The sequence below is a fragment of the Hakea prostrata genome, chromosome 8 (genome assembly GCF_041222555.1).
Source record: "Hakea prostrata isolate BN-2017 chromosome 8, UWA_Hpros_2, whole genome shotgun sequence".
In the NCBI taxonomy this organism is placed as follows: Eukaryota; Viridiplantae; Streptophyta; class Magnoliopsida; order Proteales; family Proteaceae; genus Hakea; species Hakea prostrata.
The window spans coordinates 34,945,928-34,973,325 of record NC_142607.1 but is presented as its reverse complement, the minus strand read 5'-3'; the positions used below and the strand labels follow the sequence as shown (position 1 = coordinate 34,973,325).

General features: G+C 39.3%; 1 protein-coding gene across 1 annotated transcript; it reads right to left on the bottom strand.

The window, feature by feature from the left end:
* Window positions 1-1,746: 1,746 nt before the first annotated feature.
* LOC149007655 (uncharacterized) lies at window positions 1,747-3,012 on the bottom strand. The gene has a single exon (XM_089167125.1). The coding sequence runs from the start codon at window positions 3,010-3,012 to the stop codon at window positions 1,747-1,749; it is 1,266 nt and encodes a 421-aa protein (XP_089023251.1).
* Window positions 3,013-27,398: the final 24,386 nt, after the last annotated feature.

Here is a 27,398-nt window from a genome sequence, read left to right as displayed (position 1 = left end):
GGTTGTACACATTTTTGAGTCTCTTCGTGGGCTGGGACCAAAGCTTGCGGCGCGTCACGGGGAGTCGAACGTTCGGGGTGGGAGGGGAGTTGGGTGAGAGGGGATGTCCTTTGCAAGTGTATGGGAAGGTTAATGACTGGAGGAGAGAGTCGGGAGGTGTGGTTTGGGCGTCGGCCCTCTTTTGGGGAAGATTGCCCGTGAGAGAGGTTGAAGAGCTGGAGTCCTCGGGTCTGAAGCCTCTGCGGTGTGTTGGAGTACTCCATGACTGAGTTTAGAGTTCACTTTGGCTGTTGCTACTCCCGTTTAAGAGGGTATGCGGGTTGCTTTGGCTCTGGAGCAACGGATCTTCCCGTCCCTAGGTTGGAGGCTGTTGGACCCTTTGATTTATGATGGTCGCCTCGTCCGGGTCTTCCGAGCTTGAGATTTCCCTTTTCCCGTATGGATTATTTGATCCTCTTCCCAACCTTCGGGCGGTGAGGGAGGGTGGATGGCGGTGGCTCAGAAGTTAGTGAGTGCGGTGGCATGATCGGGGTGGGGAGGTTGGTTCCCGCATCTGTGGGTATGCTTTGGGTCCCTTGAGGGGGCTACCAGCTTGGGAGATCTTCCGGGAGTCCTTGGTGAATTACTAGCTTGTCCGAATATTGTAATCTTTTTATGAATGAATCAAGTTTTTTCTTATTTTTGTTGCACAACAACTTCCCCTTTGAGATGCAAATCCTTTGTTATTGATCAAGGTGCCGTGTGGTCCTTTGGTGGTTCCTTTGGAGTATTAATAAGCGGAGTTAACGTGATGGTATCTTTGGATGCGATCCTTGGTTATTGATCAAGGGGATGAACCGAGTGTTGTATCTTTGGTAAGTCCTTTTTATTGATCAAGCGAGTGACCGAGTGATGGTATCTTTGGATGCAGTTCCTTTAGAGTAATTAATCAGCGGGGTGAACCCGATGGTGGTATCTTTGGGGTGCAATCCTTTGGTTTTATTCAAGCGAGATGAACCGGTGTGGTTCTTTGGATGCAAGTTCCTTTGGAGTAATTGTAAGCGGGATGGACCATTTTTGTATCTTCTTAGAAGATTTGATTGGTGGAGCTCGCCCGCGTCTATTGGTTTTGGTGACTTTCTAAATTGGTGGATGCCATAGCATCAATCGGTTTTCGTTTCTACATTCTCGTGGTATGATCCCGGTTGTTTTTTTTCTACGGTGGTCCTTCCATGTTGGAGTGCTTTCCTTGATTTTGGTCTGAGCCCCGTCGTCTTACCAGATCTCCGATCTATATCTTGGTTCTTAACGAGATTGTAGTTTTGTCTTGTCTTTTTTGATACATAGATTCTTGTTGTGCTCTTGCTCGGGTTCTTGGTCTAAATTCTCCTTGTCTTGATCATTTTGTTGTCGTTAACGCATCATACGAGCGATCCAGCCAATACTTCACGGGGCTGGGCTTCGTCCATAGCTAAAGGGGTTTGTTGGGGTTATGTTCTGTATGCGGGCGCTCGGGAGTTCTCCCCTTGCCCGTTATCCTCAACCTTTTTGATCCCATCGGCGTCTGTTGGTGCCTCCACTTGTCCATTGCTCGGGGTGGACCGGCGTCGATGTTCTATTGTACCTATACGGTTTGACCCGCCTTCTTGTTTGCCATTGTCGTCACTAATATCCGGGTATCCGAACCTATATTTATCTTCTCTTCCTTTTCCATCTGTTTCTCCGTGATGGAGATCGGTTCAGCCTCGACCCACTTTGTGAAGTAATCTATTGCGACCACCATATACTCCGACAAGGTCCATTCCCCACATCGAATGGCGTCGGGTTGGCGGTATCATGGGGTCTGGTACTTTGGGACATTAGGTGTTTCGGCATCGTTGCACTTCGGACATATTCAATCGGTCCTTTTGTCGTGGCGAATATTCCCGACCTTAATACTTTTTGTGCCAATGCCTTCCCGCCCATATGTGCACCACATATCCCTTCGTGGATCTCAGCCAAGGCGTATCTTGCCCGGGATGGCCCAACACACCTCAAGAGAGGATTCGTGAACGACCTCCTATACAGCTGGTCCCCGATCATTGTGAACCGGGCGGCCTGATTCCGAATTTTCTTTGCTTCCTTTGCATCAATCGGGAGAATGTCATCCCGAATATACACAATCAGAGGTGTGGTCCAGTCTGATTCCTTACTGATCTCAAAGGTTTCTACTTCCTGGATACTCGGGCTGTTTAATTCTTCAATGTAAACCGCCGAGTCCAAGTTTTTGTAGCTTGCCATTGACAATCGGGAGAGTTCATCTGCATTTTCATTCTCTTTTCTTGGTATCTGTCGGTATGTTACCCGTTCGAAGAAAGTTTGAAACTGTCCAACCTTGACTAAATACTTAGCCATTCTTTCGTCCTTTGCTTCATACTCCCCCTTGATTTGGTTGACAACCAATTGAGAATCGCTTCTTACTTCCAGCTCCCGAACCCTGAGGGCTCGGGCCACTCGCAAGCCTGCTATGACAGCCTCATACTCTGCTTCATTGTTTGAGGCTGGGAATTTGAACCTTATAGCATAGCTGATAGTGAAGTTTTCGGGACTATAGAGGGTCAAGCCTGCTCCCGACCCAGAAACATTGCTCGAACCATCAACATGCAGAATCCACAAGTCGGATACTCCAGCCGTTGGCATTTGGTCGTTCCTCTGTGGTATAGTGCTTTCGACAACGAAGTCGGCCAATACCTGGGCTTTTATGGCAGTCCTTGGTCTAAATTCGATCTGGTACTCGCTAAGTTCCACGGACCACCCGACCATCCTCCCTGCTACATCAGGTCTTTGTAATATTTTCTTTAATGGAAAATTAGTCGGGACTATTATTGGGTGCGATTGGAAGTAGGGCCTTAGCTTTCGTGATGCCACCAGGAGCGCCAACGCCTGTTTATCGATGTCCGGGTACCGCTTCTCAGCATCTATAAGCACATGGCTCACATAGTAGATTGGGTTTTGAACGGTATCACCCCGAACCAAAACCGCACTGACCGCCATTGGCGAAATTGCTAGATAGATCGTAAGGACTTCCCCGGCCAGGGGTCGGGCCAAAACAGGTGTTGTCCCGAGATAAGTTACAAGATGATCAAAAGCTTGTTGGCATTCCGGTGTCCATGTGACCGTTCCGAGCTTGCGTAGTCTTCAAGGCTTTGAAGAGCGTGTTGCACTTTTCTCCACTCGGGATATGAACCGGTTTAAAGCGGCTACCCTCCCGGTTAAACACTGGATTTCTTTTATTGTAACAGGTGGTGTCATCTCGATCAGTGCTTGGATCTTTTCTGGATTAGCCTAGATTCCTCTTTGAGAAACCATGAACCCAAGAAACTTTCCCGAGGAAACCCAAGGCGCATTTTCGGGGTTTAGGCGCATTCATCGTTCGAGCACATCAAATGTCTCTTCTAAGTCACCAAATGCCTGCCCGAACCAAGCTTTTTACAAGCATGTCGTCTACATAGACCTCCATGTTTTGCCCGATTTGCCTTTGAAAAATTCTATTGACCTCTCCGATAAGTTGCCCCCGCATTTTTCAAACCGACGCATTACCCGGTGTAATAACTCTCCCGATCAGTCATAAAGGAAGTGTGTTTCTCATCCTCCCGACTCATCAAGATCTGGTTATATCCCAGTATCGTCCATGAAACTAAGGACTTCGTGACCGTGTGGCATCGATCGGAGATCAATCCTCGGGAGAGGGTAGCAATCCTTAGGGCAGCTTTGTTCAAGTCGTGTAGTCGGTACACATTCTCCATTTCCCGTTCGCTTTCTTAACCATAACTACATTGGCCCCGGTCGGGCATTCGATTGGTTCTATGAAACCCGACCTCTCCAACTTTTCAACCTCGACCCTGTTGCCTCATGCTTTTCAATCGCAAAATTTCTTCGTCTTTGGATGGCCGGGGTTGCATCCTTCCGTATCCAGTTTGTGCTCTCTCCCTCTGTCTATCCGGCATATCATTTGCTGACCATGCGAAGATATCCGCATTATCACACAGACGGGTAAGTTCCTCCTTGAAATCGTCCGCTCTCTCGCCATACTTCCTCGGTCAGGGATTGACTGTTGGATCCTTTCCCTTTTCCCGTTCCCCCATTCATGCTTTCCTCATCCGATCGTCCCAACCTCCGTTTATGCTTTCCCACTTTCCTTCGCTTTTCCTTCAGTAGTTTGTATAACATTGGCGGAAGCCGTTGTCCAACATTCCCGACTCCTGATTCGGTCGAACTTTAACTTCATATGTCCGGAGCACCACCTTCAGTGCATTCAATGTTGGTCGTCCCGATGACATTATATCCCCTCCCACCACCATGAGTTCACCCGAACCAAAGTATCTCGTGACTTTCCAACTTTGAGATCCTGGTCTTCCTTCCCCCGTGGATGATCCCGAGAAACCTGTGGCGTTGTGATGGTGTCAACAAATCATCACCAACTTTAATCTTCCAAGGCATCATCGATAGATCCAGATCCCGTGTCCACCTCGGTGAACCTCCCGGTTTGCTATTTTGCTTTGATGATTATCCTCATCATGTGTGACGTGACACCATCTAAGTCCCGTCCTGTTTTGGCTCGGACATCTTTTGCCTTTTCTTGCAATCCCCCTCCCGGCCTTTACTTTGCCTTTCGATTGATTCCCTTTCCCCCCATAATCCTACCGTGTTTCTTCCCGTCCGCCTTCTCCTTTCCCTTGTCCGCTTTTTGACAAGCTCTTTTGGACTTTCCCTCTTTTCTTTCTTCCTCCTCTTCCCCTTGCTTTACTCTGACCCCTTTCCTTCTATCATTTTTCTATTTCAAACTTCATTTCCCTCCTTTCCGTAATCCGTGGTCGGCATATTTCTCATATCCCATCTTCGGGTGCACATATCTTCCCCCATTTCAACTCCTTTTTATCCCATATTCCTCTCCCCGTTTGGGGTTTTCCTTTTCCCTTCCTTCTTTTGACCTCTCTTGTCCTCTTTTTCCCGTCCTCATCTTCTCCCGTCGCTTTGACTCCTTTATCACTTCTACCCGCTTCTTTTGCCTCGTCCCTCCCGTTGTTCTTGCTTGTCCTCCGCTTCCCTTTGTGGGTAATGCCACTCCCCCTTTGCACTTGATCATCGCTCCTCGATCTCTCACTTCGTCTCTTTTCATAATCCCGATGGACTCATTTCTCCTTTCTTCCGTCCCTCTTTTACTCCCTCCCTCTCCTTTTCTCGGGCCAACTCCAATTTTTTTATCTGTTTGGCTCTAAACCATTTAATGCCCCTTGTCCGTTCCATTCATCTTCCCACCTACCAATCATCCCTTTGTCTTTGCTCCTTTGTTTGTTTTCCCTTCGTGAGTCGCTGTTTCAGAGCATGTTCATGTTTCATCCCGTTCCCTCTACTCGTCATCCTCGTCATTCCCGGTCTTCCCTTTCTCCCTCCCACTTCCTCCCCTTTGCCTTTTCCATCTTCTCGGCTCCCCCCCCCTTGCCGGGTTGTCTCCTTCCTTTGGTGTGCCCTCTTCCCCTTGGGTTTTGGCTTCCCTTCTTCCTCCTTATCCCGATCTCTCGACTTCTTCCCTCCCTCTGTTTCCCAATCCTCTAGCCCTCCTTGTCCCTTCTTTTTCCTTTCTCTCTTGTCTTCCCTTTGTTCCGTTTTTGTTCTCTGCGCCTTTTCGCTCCTCTTCTCCCTTTCATTCCTTCCTTTTCCCTTGTCCTTGTTCCCCCAATTTGTCCTCCCGTTCCCCTTGCTTCCTCCTTTCTTCTCTCCTTCCCATTCCTCCCCCTCTTGTTCCTTCTTCATTTTCTCCCCTGTTTCGTCCTCTGTTCCTCGTGCCGTGGTTATCATTTCTTCTTACTCATCTCCCCGCTTTCTTGTCCTCCTTGTTCCCCTGACTTCCAGCTTTGTCTTCCCACCCCCCTCATCTTTGCCTCGCCCCTCTCGTTCCCTGTCCCGGTTGTGCCCCTTTGCCCCCCCTCCTGGCGTTGTGATCCTGGGTCTCCGCTCCTTATGCTCGTGTTTGGTTGCTTCCGGGTGTCCTTTTGTTGGTGTTACCTTTTTGTTTTGGTGTCCCGCCTTTTCTCCTCATCTCTCCCTTGTTGTTTCCCTTCAATCCTGCTGAGTTGACCTTCTATAACAAGGATGATTGCCATATCTGTGGCGTACGTTGCGCTTTTGGTCATGGATGATCGGCATCCTTCCCGATCAACTGTCATGTGGAGCCCCATTCGGTCCAGGCCCGATCAGGTTTTGTCCTGTTGAAACCGGGTGGAACCCAGCTAATATGACAATGTATAATATTCGGGTTATACCCGTTTGGTGCTCATCTTTCCGTATCAACCAGACAAGTTTCTTTGATTCAAGGAAGCTTGTTTTTCACTTTCCCACCCCATGCAACCAAACAATCTACCATTTTGGGATTTAAGAAAAAAGTGAAAAGTCTACACTTTTTTCAAGAATTTTTCCACCCCTTTTTTCCTGCCCCACCTTTATTCCAACAAACAACCTCAGGTAGTCTTTGGTATAGTTTTTTTTTTTTTTTTTAATATTTTTATCCAAATAAATATAAATAGCAGTGTTTAATGCAATTTATATGGCGTTGATAAAACACAAAAATAAAAAAAGTTGAGACCTATTTTTTATTTTAATGTGAAAACCAATTTCTATCTGTTTTTGGCGGTGGTCTTTTAAAAACACGTGTTCTTAATAGAGTCAAAATAGTAAATTGCTTTCTATTGTAAATAATAATATGTATGTTTACAATTTCAAATTTTTAGATTACTGATCATTTTTGCCAATGTGTTGCTTTGGTATTAATGTTAATCCTGCTCATTCTAAATCCTTTTCCATGGATGAATTAATTATAAACGAGAGGGTAAACTTGTATTCTTCTGAAAGGGAAGTTTAACTCATTCCTTCAGAGGGGATTTCATCAATGTATCAGGGAGAATGCAGCTAGAACTAATTTTTCAGATGGTATGATCTTTGTAAAATATTTGTCTTTTGCCCATTTAAAGCAGTGGCTTCCGTGGAATGAAATGAAATAAAATAGACTGCATGTAACTGTTGAATCTTTATTAGTACTAGGTGTACGAGATCACAGTGTGAAAGCAGGAGCTTCTAGGGGGCGTTACCATGGTCTTTGTCCTTAAGACGTAATTCGCCCTCACTGAAAGTGCTATGAGGTACCAGCGAACTATCTCCCATGATACAAAGAAGCCCAACTCAAAATAGTTTTCTCCAAATTTTCAAAGCGCAGACAAAATTTCGGATTTTTCTTTTAACTTGCTGTTGAGAAACCATAGGATTTTTATAGTCATTGAGGTGCCTCTACTGAGAACAGTTCATGACTATGTTCGTATAGGTGCACCTCTTAAGCCCACGCTACACATGCGCGTTTGGACAGTACATCGTCCTCGCTCGTGCAAGGCACATTCATTGGTGTGTCTTATTATTATAAATCAACGTTAATAGGCAGTACCTATTAATTAACTTGGATTCCGACATCTCGGTTTCCAATGTGGGACTATATAAAAAACACTTTCCTAAAATAAATAAAGGAAAATTTTCCGCATTTATAAATCCAATAAAAATGAAACATTTATTATTTTATTTATTATATTAAAAATAATACAACAATAACAATATTTAACCATGCAATGTCTCGTGTAGTTACTTTGTTTCTTTTATGTCTGTATGTACTGTTACCTTGCTTGCTAATGTTGATCAAATGACTGATCTTCCATTTTGAAGACCAATTATCTGTTCTATTAAGTTGTTGTCCCACTAAGAATTTCCTGTTTCTTGCTAATATTGATCAGATGAGTGGTCTTTCATTTTAAAAACCAATCCTCTGTTTTGTTTCAGTTTTAAAAACTTGGGTCCAACTGGTTTTTTTGGTTGAGTGAGTTGGTCTTTGAAACAGAGTTCTCAAATTATGCTTAGCTTTTCTGCCTTCTAAGATGGTTGCGTTGCTTGCTAGTGTTCAGAAAATGAATGATCTTCAAGTTTTAGTTTTAAAGATTAATTATTTTATCTCAATTTTACTGCTCTCTAGAGTTCAATGGTAACAGTTGGCAATTCCATGAGCTTCAAGCACTCTCAAATGCATACAGAATGATATTACTGACAACATGCCTACTCAACTAATGAAATTTCTCTTATCATATCAATGGAATACCTTATGTGGTTGAACCTGGTTGAAACTATGGTGCATTTGCAATTTTACATCATGTGGTCATTCTAGAAAAGATACTATCAATATGCATTTTTGTTATCGAATATTAGTCTTTCAGTACAACATAAAGATTAATATTCCTAATCATTGTAAAGTTCTCATCTTTGTAGAACTCCACTCATTGTAAAATACTACATCATGTACACTTCCATCACTATTTTTAGTTAATGAAAGTTCTCCCCAGAATATAGTTGATTGGGGATTTCACCGTAGACGTAGACCTTCTCACTAAAGATCGAACCACGTTAAAATCGTGTATTCATTCTGAACATGGGTATCAGAGCACACCTAGATTTGTTCGGTGCGTGCTCGTTCTTGAAGCGAAAACTTCAGTTCGTTTTCACCTTTGCCGATCGTTGGATCCCTACTACAAATCCATATCTCTTGCTTACCTAAAGAAACCTGCAGAATCCTGCCCGTGCTCTTCCTATGCTAGTTGATTAGTTCAATTCAAATAATCCGTCCAACGCAACGCCATTACGGCGATTCACAGGCTTCTTCTACGGCAAGATAAGTACTACATTTTTCTTTCTTTTTTTTTAGAAGGAAAAAAATCCAAAAAGAACTTTGGGTTTCATGTGGGGTCTATTGGAGTTTTGTTTATCAAAAAAAACAAAAGCTTGAAAGGTGGGAAACCAAACAGAAGAATTTGAGTTTCACGTGCTTTTAAGTTCTTTTGTTTTATTTTGCTTTAGTTATTGATTAAAAAAAAAAAGAGGGAAAGAAGAAAGAAAGGGTGACAGTGGTCATCATGACTGATTCAAAGGTTTTATACGAACTCACTGGTCATCTTACCTCTACCTTACTTAATGAAAGAAATTTTTTGACCTGATCTCGTGCAATAACCGTTGCTTTAGGTGGGCGTCTAAGATTAAGCATGTTAATGGACAGACCAAAGCTCCTAAGATTGTTGATCCCAAATATGGTGAATGGCTTGCTACTGATAACCAAGTTATAACTTGGCTTTTTAATTCCATGGAACCTCAGATATATGAGATTTTTGCTTACTCTGAAACGGCTAAATCTCTGTGGGATGCATTGAGACTCATGTATGGACAAGCTGATAATTCCTCTAGAATCTATGAACTGCAACAAGAGATTGTCCATGTTGAGCAAGGCTCTTCTCAGTCTTTTTCTGATCATCTTGGAAACCTTAAAAAAAATGGGACTCAGTATCGTCCTCTAGCCCAAACTATTGATGAATATATGAAGAGAGATGAGCATGACCGTGTCTATCAACTGTTAGCCGTATTCGGTCCTGAATATGAAGACTTAAAAAGACAGATACTTATGAATTCAGATATTCCCACATTCACTACTGTTTGTGCAATTATTCAGAGGAAAGAAACTAGAAGACGTGTTATGCAATCTGAATCTAAAACAAGGATTGATCAAAGTAAGACTATTGCCCATGTTGCAAAAACAAATATTTTTCCTAATTCTGGCTCTAGAAATCAAGTCTCTTACGATCGTCATCGTGGGAAAGGTCGTGGAAGACCCACTTATCATTGTGATCATTGTAATCGTGATGGTCATTCTAAAGAACGATGCTGGTAGTTGCACCCTCACTTGCGTCCTTCTAAAGATCAGACCACCACTAAAACATCAGATCCAAAAATTGTTGCGCAAGCAAGCACTTCAGATTTTCAGGGTTCTCTTGAACAGATTGCATCTCAACTACAACAGCTCCTTCAGTCAAATAGTTTTGTTCCCTTAGTAGTTGAATCAAGCAATGTTGCTCACACCACTAGTACTCCCCTTGCCCTTTCAACTTTATCTCAAAATTATTTTATAGTGGATTCAGCTACAACTGACAATATATGTCGTTCTTCATATTATTTATCTGATTTGAGTATTGATAAAGTGGACTCCTTCCCTTCTATTACGGTTGCTAATGACACCATTGTTCCTATTCAAGGACATGGGAAGTTGAATTTATTTTCAATTGAAGCAAATGCATTGTTTGTGCCATCTTTGTCTATGAATTTATTATCAGTTAGCAAGATCACTAAAAGTTTGAATTGCCATGTGATATTTTTCAAGGACAAAGTAATATTTCAGGACAGCAGAACCGGAATGACAATTGGTGAAGGTCGCCTACAAGATGGTCTCTATGTGTTGGACTCTCCAAATAGTGCTTTGGTTTTTTTGAGAAAACCTAGAGAAATCCCAACTTTGGCATTGGCATATGGGCCATCCTTCTGATAGGATTCTAAATTTTTTTAATTCATCTTTCTCTTTTGATTCCAGTTGTTGTGATGCTTGTCATTTTGCTAAACAGCATAGGTTGCCTTTTCCGAACAGTACTCATGTTTCTAGTACATTTTTTGAGATTGTGCATTCTAATGTTTGGCACTCTCTTGTGGATTCCAGAGATGGTTTTAAATTATTCATTAATTTTATTGATGATAAATCACGAGCCACATGGTTATATTTATTGTGATTCAAGAATGAAGTTCTGCAGATATTTCAAGATTTTTGCAATATGGTTCACACTCAATTTCAGACGAGTATTAAAATCTTGAAAACATATAATGACACAGAGTATACAAATACTCATTTCGAGTCATATCTTAGAAATATGTGAATTTTGCATCAAACATCCTGTGTTGGCACACCTCAACAAAATGGAGTTGTTGAACATAAGAATAGGCATTTGCTTGAGGTGACCCGTTCTTTACTTTTTCATGAAAATTTTCCTAAAATTTATTGGTCTGATGCTGTTCTTACAAGTTGTTATTTGATTAATCGTCTTTCAAGTAGTGTGTTACAATTCAAGATTCCACTGGAAGTTCTCTATAATCGTCCAATTACAATGACTCATCTTAAAGTCTTTGTTGTGTTGCTTATGTTCACTCACAGCATGGTAGCAAACTTGATCCTCGCTTTCAGAAGTGTGTGTTTTTTGGGTACTCGACATCACAAAAATGCTATAAATGTTATAATCCTTCCACCAAGAAAGTTTTTATTTCTCGTGATGTTTCCTTTAATGAAACTCACATGTTTTATCCTGGCAGGAGTCAAATTCAGGGGGAGAATATGGATCATTATATTGAACTTGTTGTGCAGGAATTTGCTCCTACCCCATTACCAAGTATGTTAAATAGCTCATCAAACGACATTGAACAACAAAACAATCTTGATACTCAAGAAGAACCACACATATTGATTCCACCTGAGAATGGGCAGACATCATCTATACAAGTTCGAAGGTCAACTCGAGTCTCTAAACCTTCCATCAGATTACAAGACTTCTCAACATATCATACAGTTAAATATCCCATTCAATCTCATATTTGTTATGATCATATTTCTCCTCAATTCCTTGCCTTTTTAACAGCCATTGGGGATCATAAGGAACCAATTAATTATTTTGAAGCCAAGAATTCATCAGTATGGATGAAGGCTATGGAAGATATTGTTCCACTTCCAAATGGTATACACCCAGTTGGTTGTCGATGGGTCTATAAGACCAAATACAATATTGATGGCATAATTGAAAGATACAAGGCTAGGCTTGTTGCCAAATGATATACCCAAACATATAGAGTTGACTATAAGGAAACGTTTGCACCTGTAGTGAAGATGAACACTATAAGAGTGTTAATGTCAATAGTCGTCAATTGTGAATGGCCTCTCTTTCAAATGGACGTAAATAATGCATTCTTACAAGGAGATTTGCTAGAAGAAGTATACATGGAAGTTCCTCCAAGTCATCCATTGAAACATCAAGATGGTATTGCCTGTAAGTTGAAGAAGGCAATATACGGTCCTAAGCAATCACCACGAGCGTGGTATGAGAAGTTAAGTACAGCCCTTCTAGTTTTTGGATTCAAAAGAAGTGGATCAGACTCTTCAATGTTTGTCAAGAAAAATACTGAGGGTACAGTTGTCATCTTAGTCTATGTCGATGACTTAGTTATCACTGGAGATAATCATCAAGAAATTACTACTCTCAAGCAATATTTGGGTAAAACTTTTGACATCAAGGATCTGGGAAAACTTCGATATTTTCTTGGTATTGAAGTTGCAAGCTCTAATAAGGGATTGTTCATTTTTCAAAGGAAGTATACTCTTGATCTTCTAAAAGAAATTGGAAAAATGGGTGTGAAACCAGCTAATTCTCCCATGGACTATAATAGCAAAGTGATCAGTGATTCTATTCCTCTGCAAGATATTGGTTGTTTCCAACAATTAGTAGGATGACTAATTTATCTTACTATTACTAGACTTGATATTGCATATTCAGTGAGTTATGTGAGCCAATTCATGCATACTTCTACCAAAGGACATATGGAGTTGGTAGACCGTATTCTATGTTACTTGAAGTCATCTCCAGGACGAGGTATATGGATGAAGAAAAATGGGAACACTATTATTGAAGGATTCTCTGATGCTGATTGGGCGGGTAATCCTATTGATCAAAAATCAACTACTGGTTTCTGCGTATTTGTTTTAGGAAACCTAGTCACTTGGAAAAGTAAAAAACAAAGTATGGTTGCACGTTCCAGTGCTGAAGCTGAGTATAGAGCAATGGCATCTGTAACTAGTGAATTGGTATGGATTAGATCTCTTCTTCAATAATTAGGATTTGACAGTTTTAGTCAACCTATGAAGCTCTTCTATGATAATCAAGCAGCTACTCACATTGCTTCCAACCCAGTATTTCATGAAAAAACCAAACACATTGAGATTGATTGTCATTTTATTCGTGAGAAAGTCCAAGATGGAACTATTGCAACCCCATTCATAAGAAGTGATGAGCAGCTTGTAGATATTTTCACAAAAGCTTTATCCAAGGGAACATTCCAAAAATTATTGTCAAAGTTGACCTCAGATGTCATCTTCAATCCAACTTGAGGGGGATTTTTATCGGATATTAGTCTTTCAGTACAACATAAAGACTAATAGTCCTAATCATTGTAAAGTTCACATCTTTGTAGAACTCCACTCATTGTAAAATACTACATCATGTACACTTCCATCTCTATTAATAGTTAATGAAAGTTCTCCCCAGAACATAGTTGATTGGGGATTTCACCGTGGACGTAGACTTTCTCACTGAAGATCTAACCACGTTAAAATCGTGTATTCATTCTGAACAATTTTACAATTTTTTATTTTATTTGTGTAACTGAAAAGAAAATGTGGCAGTGAAGTTTTCACTTGGATCTGTACCTGGATGCCTTATTGTTTTAAGATCAAGATTTTCTAAACTAGTCATCTTATAAGAATCCATCTATTTTCTATTAATACAATCCCTTTATTTTGGGTTTTGTTCCTATTATAAACATTATGGTTTAAACCCTTGGATCTGAGTAGACCATACGAACCAATACGTTTGGCTCAATCAGTTCACAGGGTTCATAATGCACTTCTCGGCAGGGCACTTCTCTGTAGAATACTCGCTGAGAAGGGCGCTTCATGGTGACAGCCAGCTGTCATGATGGACTTCTCGGATGGTCTTTCATAATTAAGTGCCCAACAAGTTATATCTCGGTTAAAGTAACGTTGCAAGAGGATTATGCGTATCTTCATCCAGACGTCAATCAACGCATTAATTTCAGCATTGAATGCACTAAATTCATTAAATGCTCAATGCCTGCAAGGAAGCTTCTCATTCGCTTAAGACTTCTTCGACTATTGCACCCTTACGTTCTGTCTGCCAAAGTGAGGATTGTTGTCACATCCACATCAACGTGAACTTGACCACCTGATTCGGTGGTATTGGGTACAGTTGTCTTGAAGCTTCTTCAAGAAGATTGAGCTCTTGGCTTGCTAGTCAAGCTGCCCATCAGAAGCCACCTCAACCCTTATCTGGAACAAAAGATCTGAGGGCTGCGATGCTTCTTGGTCACCTCAGAGGTATGAACTCGGTATATATTCTAATACTCTACACGAATTAGGGTAGGTCCAAGAACATTAACTCTAGTCATTTACTCTCTTGCAACTACCCAATAAGACATTTATTCTTCATCTTGTTGGAACATTTACTCCTTTCTACAAGGATTCGTGTTCACCAGATTCTGACTTGTTGGAATTTATTAATATAATTAATAAATTAAATGCCCAAGGGCAAATTTGAAAACTCACTATTAGGGCGGTTACAAAATAGGGTTATATATTTTGGTAACCACCGCATAAGTGAAGGTGTTAACATAACGTAAGTTTTCAAAAGAAAAGGAGGCGGCTCATATCTCTCTCTCCCTTATTTCCAAGAAACGCAGGAAGGAGAAACCTAGTGGAGGTTTCCTTCCTTTGCCTTAGATCTCTCTTCCATCTTTTTCCCACACGGCATTTGGGTTGTGGAAATACTTCCCTTTCCTTGTGATTGTGGAATCATCCCGGTAGAGATTTGGTGGTGGAACGAGAACGTGGATCTAGATTTACTTCCGCTGTGAAAACTTCTCAAAAGGGAAAGCGAATCCAGGTAAGGAATCTTTCCCCCTTCAATTAATTGAATTGAACTAATTGGAGTATTACCAACATTGGCATCAGAGCCGTGGTTCCCACGATTCTTTGTTCCTCCCCATTGTTTAATTTCATTGTATGGATCCAATGGGAGGATCAAGGGTTTATAGTAACCCATGGAGAATCCAGGGTTTAATATGAAACCCATGGGAGAATTGATAGGGTTTTGGGAAACCCTTATGTTTTGGGTTCGGATCCGAGTGGGAGGATCCTTGTATTTTTCCCTTGTGATTTTTTGCATGAATTGATTATCCATGATAATTATTTTTGTTTAATAATAATTGCTGGATTTTTTCATGTGTTTTTTGGATGATTTTTTGGGTGAAAAAACGTGATTTTCCGTTTTTCTAGAAAAAAATCGTTCAAGAAAAATTGGGAAAAACGTTATTTTTTGGTCACTATGGACCAGATGGTCGTCCGTCTATTGGTCTGACAGAACACAGTGACCCAGACAGATTTTTCGTCTGGGCCAGACGGTTGACCGTCTGGTTGCAGAAAGCTAGACGGATTCCCGAACGAAGAGGCTCCCCCGGATTCGTCGATTTTTTGTCCAATTTTTTAATATGTTTCTATTTACTGGACATCAATGGCTCACAATCTATGTGATGTTTGAGCATTGAGGGCCTAATGTGGCCTAGTGGGAGCTAATGAGGTAGAAGTGTTCTGTGTGAACCACCTCATAGCATTAACATGATTGCATGTTTTATTTTAATAAAACTATTTATTTTTAATTATGGGTCTATCAATCATGTTTCTTGCACAGAATGAAACTAGTTTATAAGTCTATGTGGGTTTGCATGAGAATTTGATTGAATGTTTGTTAGCATCTCTTTTGGTTTAAATGCTTACCCCATAGGTTGACTATGCTAGTGTGAGTTGTTGTTGCTTGAGTTGTGTTTTATGCTAGAATAGTTGAACTCATCGTAGTATATAATGTCTCTAGAATAAATGGCTGCTACCAAGAGCATTGTTGCTGACTTCGCGAAAGGAGATAAACTAAATGAGAGGAATTATGACCTCTGGCACCGAAAGGTGCAGTATCTCCTAGAAGAGCAGAACATGCTGAAAACCATAAACTAGACCATGTCCCCACCTGAGGAAGGTACCACTGCACAGTATCGCAGGGACATTGAGCTTTACAATGCCTGGAAGAAGAAAGACTGGGTAGCTAGGATTAGTATCCTAAGCTCCATGAGGGATGACCTGATGCTTCGGTTAGAGAAGAATAGGACTGCAAAGTCTTTGTGAGAGGCTATGAAGTTCCAGTATAGAGGGACTTCCACCACAAGAGGTTGCCAGCTCAGACTCACATTTGATGGTTATAAGATGTGTCAGGGTCACACCATGAGGCAGCATATAACCATCATGTTCAACATGATTAGTGAGTTGAGCACATGTGGGCGCCAAAAGACTAATGAGGAGCAAGTCTCCGCAGTCATCAGGTCATTGCCTAAGACTTTGGAGCATATGAAGATCTTCTTGACTCATGCTGATGAGGTCAAGACTTTGATCAAGCTGCCAAACACCTTGAGCTAGAGGAGGATCGGATGTTGGCCGATGCCCCTCAAACTAAAGTACCTGCTATTGAAGCTAGCACTAGTAAGGGTGCAGGTCTCAAGCGCAAGAAGGAGAGAGCTCAACCTCTGGTCCAGGCAAAGTAACAGAGGTGGGAACAGAAACAATAGTGGTTTATGAGACATGGTTTTAAAGTTGTATTTGAAAACAATTCTTTAGTTTTGTATCTAGGTGATACAGTTTATGGTTATGGTTTTCTTAATAATGGTTTTATTGTGTTGGATACAATTGATTATTCATTTAATCCTAGTAATGCTTTTGTTTGCCAAAATACTGTGTGTATTGATTCTAATTTGTGGCATGCTAGACTAGTACATATTGGCTTAGATAGGATGTACAGGTTGGCAAGAGAAGGTCTCTTAGGCCAAGTTTCACTATCTGATTTGCCAACCTGTGAGTCATGTCTAGCAGGAAAAGCAACTAGAAAACCATTTAAAAAGGCTTTGAGAGCCTCTCTTCCTTTAGAACTTATCCATTCAGATGTGTGTGGACCCATGAATGTGCATACTAGAAAAGGATAGGCTTATTTCATCACATTCATAGATGACTATACACGATATGGTCACATTTATCTAATTTCTCAAAAGTCAGAAGCTCTAGAATGTTTTAAGAAATTCATGAGCTTAGTTGAGAATCAGTTAGATAAAAGGATTAAAACTCTTAGGACGGATAGAGGTAGAGAGTATCTCTCCAATATGTTCAAAGGGTTGTGTGATGAAAAGGGTATATCTAGACAATTTACTATTCCAGGGACTCCACAGCAAAATGGGGTTGCTGAGAGGAGGAATAGAACCATGCTAGACATGGTGAGATCTATGATGATGCAGACAAATCTACCCATCTCTTATTGGGGAGATGCTTTGCTGACTGCTGCCTATATCCTCAACAGAGTTTCAACCAAATCGGTTCCTTCCACACCATATGAGTTGTGGACCGGAAGGAAGCCAGATTTGAGTTACTTGCGCGCATGGGGATGTGCAGCATATGTTCACTCTACTTCTTACCAAAATGGAAAGCTTGGACCCAAAGGAAGAAAGTGTATCTTTGTGAGATATTCTGAACCCTCAAAGGGCCATGTCTTCATTGGACTAGATGAGAGTGAGAGGAGAACGAAACTTGAGTCTAGGGATGCAACATTCTTGGAGAATGATTTTCCATCTCTTTTAGGAGTTAACAAAGAATCATCGGAATTCTTTGAGATACAAGATAGTGATCTTGTCACTCCAGGGATTCGGATTCTGGATAATGAACCTGGGGTTCATTCAGAAGATCCTAGTGGGAGTGGGAGTGCAGATGTGATAGCTACCTCAGAGGGTGAGCAATCTGACATGCACTTGCGCCGTAGTGGGCGCGGGCAAGTTCCTCGTCGACGTTTCGACATAGAGGATAAAGCCTACATGGTAACTCCTGAAGAGATCGATTGTGAGATGACTTCAGTCGATGAGCATGAACTAAAGAGCGTACAGGTAGCTCTTGCGGGGTCAAGCTCAAAGGAATGGTTGAAAGCAATAAAGGAAGAGTTGGAGTCGATGAAAGTTAATCATGTCTGGGACTTGGTTGACTTGCCGCTGGGCCAAAAGACAATTGGGAACAAGTGGGTTCTCAAGATCAAAAGGAAGGCGGGTGGATCTATTGAGAGATTCAAGGCTCGTTTAGTGGCTAAGGGCTATACCCAACGAGAGGGCGTTGATTATGATGAAACTTTTTCCCCTGTGGTTAGGTTTGCCTCGATCCACCTCATACTAGCCATTGTTGCTCAGTTGGACTTGGAGCTTTATTAGATGGATGTAAAAACTGCTTTTCTCAATGGAGAACTTGAGGAAGAGATCTATATGGATCAACCTTAAGGCTTTGAAGCAAATGGACTTGAGTGTAAAGTGTGCAAGCTTAAGAAGTCCATATACGGCTTAAAGCAAGCATCTAGACAGTGGAATGTGCGCTTCCACCAAGCTATGATGGAAATGGTTTTTCCATGCTTGAGGAAGACCACTGTGTTTACACCAAGAGATCTATTGGTAATTATGTCATTCTGATACTGTACGTAGGTGACATACTTATGGCTAGCAATAGCAAGGTGCTATTGGAAACCATTAAGAAATGGTTGTCCTCTGTATTTGATATGAAGGACATGGGTGAAGCAAGCTATGCGCTTGATGTCAAGATTGTCAGAAATAGGCAAAAGAGATTACTGGGTTTATCTTAGGAGACCTATATTGACAATGTCTTGACAAGATACCAGATGCACAACTACAAACCAATTGATACTCCAGTGGAGAAGGGTTTGCATTTGAGCCTTGATATGGGTCCTAAGACTCCAGAGGAGAAAACCAAGATGGAAAGAGTTCCATATTCCAGTGCAGTGGTTAGCCTAATGTACGCTATGATGTGTACTAGGCCGGATATTTGTTATGCAGTGGGTTTGGTTAGTCGATATCAATCAAACCCAGGCATAGAGCACTAGAAAGCAGTCAAGAGGATATTGAGATATCTCAGAGGAACGAGTAACTACATGTTGTGTTACCAAGGATTGGATTTGCGCTTAGTTGGCTATAGTGATGCCGACTGGGCTGGAGACATTGATGAGCACAAATCAACCTCTGGATATGCTTTATTGCTGAATGGCGGGGCCATTTTGTGGTGTAGCAAGAAGTAGACTTGTATATCCCTCTCGACCATGGAAGCAGAGTATGTGGCATGCTCAGCTGCGGTTCAAGAAGTTGTTTGGTTGAGGATATTCCTTCAACATATTGGGATTGTGATGACATCCAAAGAGGCTGCCCTTGTCTACTGTGATAGTACAACAGCTCTTAGCTATGTCAAGGACCCCAAGTATCATGGGAAGACCAAACATATACAGTTGAGATATCACTTTGTTAGAGACATTACATCAAGGAAGAAAGTTGTACTTAAGCACATATCTACTAGTCAGATGGTAGCTGACCCTCTTACCAAACCTATAGCCAATGATGTTTTTATTTCTCATGTAAAATCCTTGGGCTTGCGTAGATTGTGACTTATTTTTGTATTAAGACTTTCTTATTATTGAGTAATATGAGTTCATTCCAGCATTTATTTTATTCACTTTCTATGCGATTGTGTTCTTATAGCATAAAACAAGATATGTCAATAGGCAAGAGAATGGCTCACTCACACGAGCGTTCACCTCTGGCGCCTTGGAGGCGAGCAGAGATGAGACAGATTGTGAATGACTTTGTGTAGGTCAATTCATAACCATGATGTCGCCTTGATTTGGAATCAAGATGAGTTTCTCTATAGTGAAGAGAATCGACATGAATGTTCCCACTATTCATGTTGCCTATAGGAGCAAGGTGCGAGTACTTTATGTGGCGCCAGGGTGGCGACAATAAAGAAACTCGGGTTAGGCGCAAGAGGGTTGTGACTGAACTAAGACCTGTATGGTGTTGAGATGGACATACATTCTATTGTATATAGAATGCTCCACCATAGCACATATATCATACTATGTGTGCTTAGCGATCATTGGAAATGAGAGGATGGATCTCTGCTCCTCTCATTGTGTGAGTCTTGGACTTTATGGTCCGTTAGTGTTCTTAGTGACTTTCGACGACATCATGAAACGAAGGATTGATGTGGCTACTTTGGGGTGTTACCTATGGTCATGATAAATTCGACTTAAAGGGGCACTACGGGGAAAGGAGTCAATCCTAAGTGTAGTGATGGTCTGGAGCGAAATGAAAGGTTTGATTCAACTGCACCCTAAAAGTATTTGCTGGCGCCAACTGTATGTGTTACAGTAGTGAACATTTTAAGGACAAGAAGGTGATCTCTCAGAGGGATCGAGATACCTTCAGTCTGGTGAGTTTGAATAAACCTAAGACACTGTGTTATACTAATTCTTATTTGATATGTTTCTTTGAGTGATGTGTCATTTTGGCCTTCAGGGGAGGTTTCTAGTTTGGGGCTCACGCGTGCAAGTATATAACCGGTCGCACAACCCATTTTGCCAGTATGACTTGTGGATATTAGTGTCTGGGACACAGGTGGTCTATGTATCTAGGATACATAGTAAAGAGATCAATATATATATGTATATCTGGGATATACATGTGTGTTTGGGATACAAGAGGTCTATGTATCTGGGATACATAGTAGAGAGATTGAATATGTATATCTGGGATGTACATGTGTGTCTAGGACACAAGAGGTCTATGTAATGTGTACATCTAGCATATACATGTGTGTTTGGGACACATTGATAGATTAACACTTGCCCTTGTGCAAGTGGGAGCTGTTGGAATTTATTAATATAATTAATAAATTAAATGCCCAAGAACAAATTTGAAAACTCACTATTAGGGCGGTTACAAAATAGGTTATATATTTTGGTAACCACCCATAAGTGAGGGTGTTAACATTACGTAAAATTTTCAAAAGAAAAGGAGGCGGCTCATATCTCTCTCTCCCTTATTTCCAAGAAACACAGGAAGGAAAAACCTAGTGAAGGTTTCCTTCCTTTGCCTTAGATCTCTCTTCCATCTTTTTTCCACACGGCATTTGGGTTGTGAAAATACTTCCATTTCCTTATGATTGTGGAATCATCCCGGTAGAGATTTGGTGGTTGAACGAGAACGTGGATCCAGATTTACTTCCGCTGCGAATACTTCACAAAAAGGAAAGTGAATCCAGGTAAGGAATATTTCCCCCTTCAATTAATTGAATTGAACTAATTAGAGTATTACTAAATGGAGGTGGTTTCTTGTCCTCAGAGTTGGTCCACACTCACTTTCTTTGTCTCTTAAGAACCAGGCTTGGTCTTACAATTAACCAGTGGGCCCACAATCAAATTTTGGAGCAATAATTCCCCATAAAGTAAACCTGATGAAAGTTTTACTTTTTAACTTGTCTGTGGATTTTTGTTTTACATCATCTTTTGTTCATGTACTTGTATGAAATCTGAAGCTTCTATGTTATTTGATGTCATTATTTTTTTTTAAATTCTGTTTTGGTAGGTTGAGAATGAGTTGCTTGAGAACATAGAAAGACTTGAAAGATGCGAGAGCTTTTTCTTCATCGTTGTCTTGAGCTGCAGGATCTTGAGTTGGCTGAGTTGGGCATCAAGAAGATTCTCGATATTGATCCAAACATGGTGCAGTTGTTTCTACTTCTTCTTTATCATTTTCTTGTTGGTTTTCATGTGGGATTCATTATTCATAAATAGCTACCACTGGAAAAGCCCATGACGAAGTTGAAGTTATGAGAAAATGGCAATATTGGTTTGTAGAATTATTGCAGGGAGAGTTAAGAGAATCCAAGTTGGAAATGCAAAAGAGTTTGATTCAATAGCTTAACCTATTGAAATACTGTCTGCAACCATTGTCTTTCCATCACTAAATTTATGAAAGATTATTATGAACGACTTACTATTGATGCAAAGGGTTTGTATAATGCAAGTTTTGAAACTCAAAAAAAATCAATCTGCAGAAAAGTAATGCCAAACATATCTTTCCGTGAAAAATCTATCTTATCAATTAGTTACCAAACAATCTTTGTATTTTAATCCAAAATAAAATTTAATACTATTTTTACAAAATAGATAATAATAAAAAATGAAAATCATACGGAAGAGAGCCTTAAGCTAAAAGCATTTAGGACCATGATTCCATTTTGCAAACCCCAGAGCCAAGCCGTCCGTTGCAGCATTAATTGATGGAAAACTAAAGCAAATAGGGTTTTCCTTTTTCCTTCCAAAATTTGAATCTATACCTATGGGTGTAAATGGATAACCGAAATCTGCTTTTGAATTTATATCCGAATTTGTTTAAGGGTATCCGAATCCGTCCGATTACTAATAGGATGCGGATATGGTATAACCATTTCTTACCGATTATTATCCGTTCAATAAAATTATCCGATTAAGTCACTTATTATATTTATTTTTCTTTTTTTATATAAAATTTTTACCTGTGATACGTGACTATTTTTCTAGTTTCTACTAAAATAGCAACCAAAGTTACTAATTCTTAAATTTCAAACCTAGCCCTCACAAATAAAATGGTAAAGATGTAAACAGGTAGTTGAAAATTTGTATTTGATCTGTATTCATGCCCATTTAGAAGAATCTACTTAAGAAAACAACTATCCGATTATCATTCGAATCCAACTAAATCAATCCGAAAACCGATAGGATATTATCCGAATCCGTCCGAATATAATAGGATGCGGATACAATATTACCACCATTTGATCCGAATCCGATCCGTTTACACCCCTATCTGTACCGAATAGGATCCCTGTCCGGAACACACAAGAGCTTACTGTATTGATTGATAAGCACTAACACACTTGTGAAGTTATTAGAATTTAGAAGGGAATCGATAGTATCTTTTAAGGATCTCTCTCTCTCTCTCTCTCTCTCTCTCTCTCTTTATGTGTGTGTGTGCAACTCTGCATTTTGTAGGCTTCATTTGTTTGATTCTTTCCTGCATTTATTCCTTCTTTGTCTATATATCTACCTTTCAAACTTTTAAGTTCGTCCCTAATTTTGAATTTTGGGTTCAACAAAGAAACAAAGAGAGAAAACAATAAGGGACAAGGGTAAATTTGAAATTATAAAAAATACTTGGATAAAAAATGGTAAATGGGTATTTCAGATATTTTTCTGGCGATGATATCATCATTTTACTTTAATCATGAATAGTACAGAGATATTTATAATTGATTATTCCTTAGGGGTAGTAGATGTAATTGATAACAATTCCAGGAGGTCTATATATAATTTGCCCTTATGAAAATAAAAAATAAATCATACGCTTCAGACCCTTACAGACGCATTACATTTCCAAAGATTAAAAAAGCACCAGTACCCAAAAAAACATCATGTACATGTTTTCTTCATTGGCATCTTCACAGGGTCATGAAATTCATGCTTTCATGCACAACACAAATTTGTGTGAAGAAGAAACAAAGAAATAAAATATTTCTTCCCTAATAACTCTTTATATGTTCGATCTATGACAAAAACATTATAAGCTTTCTCCACCTTCAAATATAAATAATTCATATATGCTTTGTAAAATTCTTATAATTGTGAGTTTTGACTTCCAATTCTAGTTAACTGCTGTGGGATCAATCAAGTTAAGAATTAAGATTAGTTGACACTAGAGTTATTGAAAGTGTTTCCTGTCATGGATGAATATGGATCCCCTTGTTGGTGCTAAATATTCTATTAAATTGAAGTTTTACATAAATGATGGATCATCTCATTTATCAAATACATTAAATATTAGTTCCTTGGGTATTCATATGTGGCATAGGTGGCATTGAAAAGAATTTTATAGCAAACATGTTAGGTTATTGTATTACAAATTCTTCAAACACACAAAAATGAAATTACAATACAATTGAAAAATGAAGATCTTTAGCCAATTCAAGGAACTTGATGTTGTAACCGAACGAACCACCGATCAATGACGTTGAGTCACACCTTGAGTGTTGTCTTCAATGGCGGAGTCACGTTGGGGCGGACGGATTTTTTGAAAATTTAAACATCTTATTATGTCCTTATTTCTCTCACTTTACATGTGTAATACCACTATTTGGCCCCTCCAAAAATAAAATTTTAAGTTAAAGATGATGGGTACAAATGTCATTCTTAATCATTATCTAATGGTTATCGTTAAATCACTAGTTTTTAGGAATAAAAAGTTAAACTCTAATTAAAAACTAATTCACAATCAATGAATTTCTCCTTATATATTCTCTCATATTTTAATTCTTATTTATTTTCTCATGAATCTCCTCTTTTATTCCTATTTTTTCTCTTTTTTTTCTCACACGTGTCACAAAATATTGGAATAGTTAGCAAACATTGGAATTTTCCTAAATTTTCTCCACACTTATCATGTATTCACTTTCTCTTTCTCAAATTATTCCTCTCTTTCTCTCTCACTCACGATTTTTCTAGTATTCTTTTCATAAAGCTTTTTTTATTTATTTATTTTGTTGTTCTTTCTTTCTTTCGTTTGTTCGTAATCATTTAATTTAATTTTTGAATTCCTAAACTTTCTTATAAAGTTTCGAATCCTACTAATAACAATTTAAATTTTAAGTTTTATCAATTGGATGTTTAAATTTCTACAATTAATATTAGGGTAATTTTCATCTGGACCCCTTGAGGTTTGGTCTATGTCATTTTTAGTCCAAAAAAACTGATACTTTGCATCTGCCTCCCCTGTACTATAGAAAAAAATCAATTTAAGGACAAATTATCACTTCTATAACGAATTTGCCCTTTTTTTATTTTTATTTTTATTTTTTATTTTTACATTTTAAGGGGTTAAAGTTTATCAATTTACAAAATCAGACCCTCTTTCATTATCCGATTCCCAATCCCTAGTTCTACCAATTCTAAATCCTTGTTTTCCAATCCTGGTTGAAGATTAGGAAATGAAAATTAATGGGTGAAAGTAATCTCCAACTTGGTTAAGTCAATCGACTCATAAGCGAAGTCAATTGAAAAATCACTGCTTCTGCATCTGTCTTCCCTTCTACAGATGTATTCTCTTCAGATTTGGCAACTGACTGCTCAACATTCAATCCAGACCCATTACCACAATCAATCGTTTCATCATCCCAACTCAAATCTTCTTCTTCCACCTTGGAAATTGCTTTCTTCAAAAGAAAAGCTCTACCATCCTCATTTGTTTGAGTTTGTAAACCCTGTAAAAGTAACGAGTCCAGAAAATCTCACGATCAAGATCTTTGGGGACCAACTTCCCATAAACAACCTTCATCAACTCATTCTGCCAAATTAAAGCCTCAATCTCCTCTGTTTTCTCCTCTAGCACAAACCCAGATTTCTGCTCATTGAAGTCATTCAAATCCTTAGGCTCTACGTAGTAAGTTCGAATATCAGCTTGAATTGATTGAAGCTCTACCTTAAATATACCAGAGGGCTCATCCGAAATCAGATTTGGATTGATAATCTCCAACGTGTCATCCATTAATCTTCAACTATTATTTGGAAAATAAGGATTTAGAATTGGGAATCGGTTAATGAAGGAGGGTTTGATTTTGTAAATTAATAAACTTTTAACCCCTTAAAATGTAAAAATAAAAAATTTAAATTAAAAAAAAATGAATAAGGGCAAATTTGTCATAAAATTGATAATTTGTCCTTAAATTGACTTTTTCTATAGTACAGGGGAGGCAGATGCAAAGTCTCAGTTTTTTTGGACTAGAAATGACATAGACCAAACCTCAGGGGGTCCAGATGAAAATTACCCTAATATTATTATATCTAATCATAATCATTGATTTTTTTTAATTAATTTATGATAAATTAAGTATTTATCCCATATTTAGTTAATAGATTTCAAATCTATCTTTTTTCTTATAATTTCTTCCACAATTTCTTTTTCGTCTTTTTTTTCTCATGATTTTTTAAAGTTTTTCTCCCACAATTTTAGCCCCTACTTTATTTTAATATATTTTTTTATAATTTACTTATAATTGTGTAATCTATATTTTAGTCCTCTTATTAATTTACCTAAATTTTTATAGTGGACCCCACGTCAAAATATAACAAAAGATTTTGAGATGGGACCCACAGTGGGTCCCGCATTAACCCACGTATATTCGCCCCCCCTCAATGTTCAATCCTGACTATGCCCCTGGTTGTCTTTATGGTAATTGATGCACCCTACTACCAAGGGTTCTTCGGACCACCACCTCCAAGATAAAACAACTTCCAACTAGAAGATGAGGTAGTTCTTCTAGTCCCTTCAAGGAGCCAAAAGTTAGAGCACAACACTTAGACAACTCAAAGAAAGAAAATGAATTTTGTAAAACAAATAATGTGAGTGTAAGGAGTGTCTCAATTCCCCCACAACATGCAAGGAATGGTTAGGTTTATATAGGCCCAAACCACACCTCCTCACAAGGGGGAGAATCAATTCTCCACTAATGGAGAATCAATGGGCTTGTCCCTCCTCCACTAATGTGAATAAACCCCCTTAACCTAACATCCCCACTACTTGGAAAAGTAACTCTCACATTCACTTCTTTGGAATGAATTGGATTTAATCCATTCAAAGACCTTAACCCCACTCATGGTAATGGTCATGAATGGTCATGAAATTGAAATGAGAAATGAAGGTCAAGAGTTAGAATTTGAGTAAATTCCACCCTTCAAGTAAGCTCACCTCATCACCTGATCAATATCGACCTTGAAGACCCATGACCAATGTCGTGAAGAGCCTCATAACCAAGGTCATGAAGGGCCTCCTTCGCTCATGGTGCCTCATTACCATCCTTACCTCATGGGTCCCACACACAAACAAAACAATTAAATAAAAGAAATGCAAAAACTAATTTTGAAACTTAATATATAGATAATATAGATTTTAATAAATAAAAAAAACCTAACACAACAAGAGTTTATAGAATTACATCCCTCAAGATTCGACAAGAATAATTTCTTCAAGGAGGTTAGAGCAAGCTCATTACAATTCACATGGTGTTGTTTGGATGCAGTGAAAACAAAAATATACAATTATAAAGGACAAAAAATTTTAAAAGAAAGTCTAGCCGTTGATGAAAAGTTTCTTTTATTTATTTATTTATTTATTTTTTGAGTTGGCGAGTTGATATTATGGGGGTGGGGATATTACTAATATATAATGTCGCCGGATGAGTGCAAACCCAAGACCTCCCCAAGTGAGTTTGGGTTGTTAACCGCTCAACTACTTTCCTCTAGAAGGAAGCTACATTATACCATGTGATGTTATTCTATTTCTTTCTTGGATTGTTAAATCCTTATGTGGTTGTGTATCTGAAACAACAAAATCCTATACTGACTTCCTTGATATGTTTTTCTTTTTATAATAACTAGAATGATTCATGAAAATTTATAGTTTGTTTTTGTTTGATTTATACCTACTTCCCAACATTTCTAATATACACCAGATGCCGCTGAAGTCTTTGTTTAAAGGAGTTTTTTTTTTCCCATCATAATTGAAGTCCAAAGCAATAAATCTGGTTAAGCATAAGAGTGATACATGGAACCCTGAAGTTTTCATGGGGTTGATACATGGATTTGAATAGGCCCTGCGAAAATATGGGATGCCCCACTTGGTTTTATGTTCTCATTTTCTCTCTAGTTATA

Bases quoted from the DNA above. Each gene is read 5' to 3' on its own strand.
- LOC149007655 (XM_089167125.1), bottom strand. From the start codon at position 3,012: ATGGCGGTCAGTGCGGTTTTGGTTCGGGGTGATACCGTTCAAAACCCA.